The sequence below is a fragment of the Monopterus albus genome, unplaced genomic scaffold, assembly GCF_001952655.1.
Source record: "Monopterus albus unplaced genomic scaffold, M_albus_1.0 scaffold26.1, whole genome shotgun sequence".
Classification (NCBI taxonomy): domain Eukaryota; kingdom Metazoa; phylum Chordata; class Actinopteri; order Synbranchiformes; family Synbranchidae; genus Monopterus; species Monopterus albus.
Genome location: NW_018127906.1, coordinates 2941738 through 2947921, shown reverse-complemented (window position 1 = coordinate 2947921; position 6184 = coordinate 2941738). Strand labels below are relative to the sequence as shown.

Here is a 6184-nt window from a genome sequence, read left to right as displayed (position 1 = left end):
CACAGGTTTGTTCAGTTTTAATTGAACTTCAGCTCAGGTTCAGCCAACAGAGAGCAGCAGAGTACTGAAGAAATCTAATGCAGCACCTTGTTCTACACATAGGCTACTGATATGATGTAATGTGTTCCAGGATTCAGAGATGAATTTATCTCATAGTAATATAAGTAAAAGTTTAAATATTTTATTATTTAAACACAAAATACAGCAGAGGCATGTGAAAAATAAAACTAGAGTATTTATAAAGTGATTTTATTCCTAATTATTTTTGTGCTTTCTTCACTGAAAGTCTATGTATAAATCCTTGAAAATATTCAGAACTCACATTTATTCACACAAGTAATTCCCAAAAAAGGTATAAATAGGCCTTTTCAAAAGAAGTGACAAAAAGTCAGTCTATCACTTCAGTCTGACGAAAGCTGACATAGATCTGGAGAAACATAAATTTGTGTTGTTAGCATAAGGTTGGTAGGTTGACATTTTATAAAAGATTTTTCATGACATTTTGATAAGACCTCATGTTAACAAATATTAACTAGGTCACAGTGCCAGCTAACAAAGAAATGTATACACTTTCCACAATATCTTGGCTTCATTCTCACACTGGCTAACTTTATGATTCATTAACAGGTGAACTGATGCCAGGGAATGTCGTGCTACCTTTGTCCCACTAGCAACTCATCAGCAAAAGCACTACACTCAGACGCCAGTTTATTAGGTACACCTATAGCTAACATAGTCTGATACAACAGTCCTGCCATAAATCCTCCTTCATGAAGGAGATAATGTTCAGGCTTTGTTTCAGGAAGGTGCTGCATTATACAAAGAGCTGTTTTTGTAATTAAGCCCAGCCTCATTAATATAAATGGGGTGGACAGGATGATAAAGACAATACAGTTCAACAGTAGCACAAACTATATCTTCCAAAAACATCATACAGATGAGTCGACACCTTTCTAAAACTGTTAACCCTGTAAAGCCCAACATATCAAAAATAGCCAGAACATTCTAATGTTCTGGAACTGAGATGTTTACTAAACCTTTTAACAAAGTCCAAAATATAATTCATGATTCGAAATTAAAGATTCACAATTTTTATTTGCCATATGCATAGACAGACAGTCCAGGCATATAAGAATAGAGGTGCCATATTATTTAAATTATTTTTATTTCTTTTGTATCACATTTGATACATGGGGCATTTTTGGTGATTCTTTTTGCTCAGAAACCTCATGTATCAAATATCATACTGAACATTTTTACCTTCATGAAGAAGGGTTTATTGCAGGACTGTATTAGCCTCCATTAGCTCAGTGTACCTAATAAACTGACAACTTAGGGCAAAATCCAGCTGCAAAGTGGCACTTTTTCTTCGTCAAAACAACGTCAGTTCATTGTGTTGACTCTGAGGGTTCCCTGTTAATGAGTCCTGCACCCCACCTCACGCCTGTGTTGTTCCTGCAGCTGGGGACTGTTTGTCTGATCCTGCAGGTTAAAGTGCTGTTGAACAACAGAACGTGGCTTTGTCGTAACAGTTATCGTTTACTTTGTGATCTGTGACGACGATTGAATGCACAGGCAAAAAAAAAAAAGTTTGTTTTCACCGTGGACTTTAACTGGTGCCTTCATGGACTGCTGAGTTTGCAAGGTTTTAGATCTTTGAAAATACAGTTTAAAGTTAATCAAATCATACACCAATGACATGTCCAACATGCTAAAGACCAATAGTGTAAAGGCTTGAAAAAACAGTTTGAGCATTGAAAAAATGTTTGTAAAAAGTGTGAAAACATCTTATTTTTCAGCCTCATTACATTTTTCATTACTAATAGACATGCAGCCTTATCAGCACCAGTGAACAGCAGTTATGAGTGTGAATCCTATATTTTAACAATGACCAAAACCTTAAAGTTCAGAGTAACATGGAAACCCTACAAAGGTGAACATTTGTCCACATATTTGTGTGACCTTTTGTCAAACCTAAATAAACTTAATAAATAGAGAAATGTTTTCTGTATCAGTCACATATTTGTAATCATGCACCACTGCACTGGAAGTCCTGTTATTTTGTGAATTATTGTCTGCATGAGTCACCATCAGCACAAAGAAGTCACATAACTGTGTTCTGAATGCTGGGCCACATGTAGAGGAGCGTGTTGTGCGTAAATCCAGACACAATCAGCTGACAGGCTCAGGGGTTCAGCTGGCAGCTCTTGATGTTTCGTCAGCGCCTTTTTTGGCTTTTGGCACTCAGCCGTGTCCCAAGATAATTTCTGCAGCGTTGATCCTTCCAGCTTGTCTGCCTCATACAGGCATTTGGTGGAATCAACTATTTTTCCACTAAACATTAATATCTACATTTTATATTTTCATTGGTTATATTCTACTTTAACTGCAGATTAGTTTAGGCTATTCAGTTTTTTTTAAATAAAAGATGAAAACTGAAATGACTGATCTCGATGTTTTAGTTTGAATTATGATTATTTTCTTGTCTGTTTTCAAGTATGCTATACAACAAACCTATTTTCCTCTTATTATTATTATTATTATCAGAATTGTTAGTTTTTAATTTATAAAATTTCATCTGTTTATGTTCCATGTTAGCCTCATTTTTCTTTTTCTTGGTTTTGTGTTATTATTGGTGAGTCATTTTTATAAGAATAAAATAATTAATCACTAATTCAGCACCTGCAGTAGCCTGGTGTCCTTGGACTAATGATAGGTCTATAAATATATTAGTGTGCCTATTTTGTCCTAAAGAAAGTTCTGGATTTTTGTTTTAGGTCGATGTAATGTAGCAATGCTATTCTTGTTATTGTTTTGTATTAGTTTAGCTGTTGGAGTTTACTATGACTCGTGTACCGCCAAGCAAACCCTGGGGCCGCTGCTGTCACAGTTTGAATGAGAGAAAAGACGGGATTGGTCAAGATTTTACTCATTTACCGGCGAAAGAAGGGACGGCATTGGTAGATATTTCCCTGTTCTCTACGCAAGAAGAAGGCAGGACTGAACCAAGCCCATCAATGGGGAGCCTCCTCGATTGGTCAGTAGTAAAATGACGTCAACTTACACGGCAGGACACATTCCAGTCATCGACGTAGAAGAGGCGTGGCTTCACCATTCTTTTACAACCGGCATTTTCTTACTGGAGTTTCATTATTACTCCGAGAAGGGAAATAAGTCTTTGTGCTATTTATTTATTTATTGTAGTGCGCTTTAAGTTTTCCGGAGCCAGACATGCTGGGCCTGTGCCTTTACGTACCCGTGTCCAACTCAGACCCGGTTGAAGTGGAATATTTCGAGTCCAACGGACTGCCATCCGAGATGAAGTCTCTCTTTAACAAACTGAGCGTGTTCCTGTCTTCCCAGGAGTTTTCAACCTACCAAAAGTGGCGAATGGTAAGAAAAATAAAGCACCCAGAGTTGGGGTTTTATTGCATTTTTATGTTAAAATCCATCGCCCTTAGCGTTTATTAGGCCTATTAAGAACTTTAAATCGTATTACCTCGATCCTCTCTAGCTAAATCTTTTTGTTTCGGGCGCCAGAAGGATCTGCGTATGTTAACGTGTCAAAAGCCTTACGACTAGGCCACAAAGCTGACCGGCTTCCAGAAACCAGAGGATTCCGAATTTATGTGAACATTTCGCTACAACTGTTAATACAGTGTTAAGGTAACTTTAGTTTAAAATGGAAGTGCTTGTCGTCCTCCAAATCTAATCGATATGAATTTTATCAACTTAAACGAACTGGCGCCGGTTGTTTCATTTACTTTACAGGGAAATTCCGCGGTACAAAGGAATTTTTTAAACTATGCTATTCATGTGAGTTTGAGAAGTTATGATTTCCAGGTGAATTTGTCATTTCCTGAAACTGATTTTAAAGAATGAGACATAAAAGTTGTGTAATATGTATAAATCGAAGTATTATTTTAATGCAAATGACTGAGACTTGTAATCCATTGCACTCATTACTTTGTACATGCATTGTGTGTTTACAAAATGCACATTGTGTGTACAGGTGTTGTAAAGTAAATAGGTTTTGGATGCCTCTTTTTATATTTTAGCTTCTTGTATTTATTTATTTGTTTTTCTATGTGTTTCCTACCTGACCCCCAGTGTGCACAGCAATATAAAAACTGAAAACACCAAAGCAAGTAAAAAACCGGAAGACAAAAATGTACATAAATATATATTTCTTTTCTTTTTTTTTAATACTTGTTTGCTTTTATTCTGTTTTTTTTATTGCTGTGCACACTGAGGGTCGTTGGGCTGGAGTCAGATTCCTTGTATTTTTGATAATACTTGGCAGTAAAGTTTGTGCTTATGCTACCTATCATTGAACTGGCTCGTTGATGAAATGTCAAAAACGGTTCAAAGGGATCTCTTCAGATAGCTTGTTTTCTCCAGCCAAAAGTCCATAGCCCAGAGGTGTTTGCTATGTTATTATAAATGACAGGAGGTAGAGCGGGTCGTTTCCTAACCGGAGGATTAGCGGTTCGATTCCCGGCTTGTCCAGTCAACATGTCGAGGTGTCCTTGAGCAAGACACTGAACCCCCGGTGTGTGAATGCGTGAGTGCTTGGGAGTGCGAATGGGTGAATGGCCGAATAATGTGAAATCGCTTTGAGTGTACTGTAAAAGCATAGAAAGGCGCTATACAAGTATAAGACCATTTACATGAACAAACTAATCTTTTGCTGCTGACCCGTCAGGTGTTTCACTGTGTGCTTTCCACTTAGGATCAGGTTTCTGCTTGTGACCTGATGGCAGGGCTTGAATATTTAGTCAACATGCTGGTGTGTCAACTTCAGTTAACATCTAATGCTTCTGGCAAGGTCAAATGTCCCAACACCTGCAACACGTTATGGCTTTTTGTAAGGTTTTCAGATTTGTAGACAAGGGCAGTATATGAATGCACTGACCAAAATGTCCCTTAGTACAGAAATTGTTACAACTTAGATTTTGCATGCTGCAAATCCCATTATGCACTTGTGTGGGTGTTTTAGCGTGAGCTGCAGGGAGAGCAGAATGTGCTGAATGTACTGTCAGTACTTTGTGACAGTCATGTGCCTGCACTGTGGTCAGCGGCTCCGGTATCAGCCCTGCCTGTAAGCCCCTGGGCTACCGATGTTCTCGTCCTGTTTTAGCTCAGCAGGTTTAAGCTTAGATGAGATTAAAACAGTTGGCCTATAGTGGAGGTCAGAGAGAGAGCAGAGTACCTAATACCCTCCTTCCTCCTTGGATATGGAGAATGGATGTCAGTCAGGAATTCCAAGAGCGCCTCAGCTTGGTTAATAAACCATGAAACACAAGACAGGGCACCTTTCTAGTGTCACGTTCAGGACTGTGGGATTGGCTTGATAGACTTACATTTTAAGCACCAAATGTTTCAGAACTTGCACTGCCTGTTTTCAGAAGCAACTATAAATAGTTTGTCAGTGCAGATGACTTCTCTGCATACTGCTGCAAGAGGTCATCTGCTGGTGGCTGGTTTCTCCCCAAAACTATACTGAAACAGTGCAGCACCACACTGTATCCTCACCTTTGCATCAATAAAGTGTTATTCTTCAAATTCTTTGATTTTATTTGACTTAAAATTGGATACCGTGTCTCATTACAGAAAACATTAAAAAGGGGAGAACATGGCTCAGATGGACAGCTGGACTTTGAGGAGTTTGTCCACTATCTGCAAGACTATGAGAAGGACTTGAAGCTTGTGGTGAGAAGCCTGGACAAGAAGAATGCAGGTATGAGGCTGCTGCCCTGGCTGAGGTTTCGGTTGTGTTGCAGGTGTGTCATAGCTTTTTTTTATTAACAACTTGTCTGTTTCCTTTTAAGGCTGTGTTGAACCTAAAGAGTTCGTGCAGTCTCTTCGAGACCTTGGTGTACATATCTCCCTGCAGAATGCAGAAAAAGCCCTTAAGAGGTAATTTCATGAATCCATATCATCCACTGAAATATTTTTTGGAATGAGTGCATCCACAGCTTAGTTTTTCTTTCTCTTTCTTTTAAAGCGTGGATAAGAATGGCCTGATAACAATCAGCAGTAAAGACTGGAGCAAATACACGATGGTGGAGAAGACGGAGAACATTCCTGAGATCATCCTCTACTGGAAACATTCCACGGTTAGTTTTGCTGTCTGCACTGAAACCGCAAAATATGCCTGAATGGGAACAGACGTAGGCATTCC

General features: G+C 38.7%; 1 protein-coding gene across 1 annotated transcript in view; it reads left to right on the top strand.

The window, feature by feature from the left end:
* The first annotated feature begins 3014 nt into the window (after positions 1-3014).
* The window catches only part of slc25a25a (solute carrier family 25 member 25a), an 8000-nt gene continuing 4830 nt past the window's right edge, over positions 3015-6184 (top strand). Inside the window, exons 1-4 of the mRNA XM_020595310.1 lie at positions 3015-3393; positions 5614-5740; positions 5832-5919; positions 6008-6119. Of these exons, the coding sequence (XP_020450966.1) occupies positions 3232-3393; positions 5614-5740; positions 5832-5919; positions 6008-6119 (489 nt within the window). The 5' untranslated portion in view covers positions 3015-3231. The remainder of the gene's footprint in view (positions 3394-5613; positions 5741-5831; positions 5920-6007; positions 6120-6184) is intronic.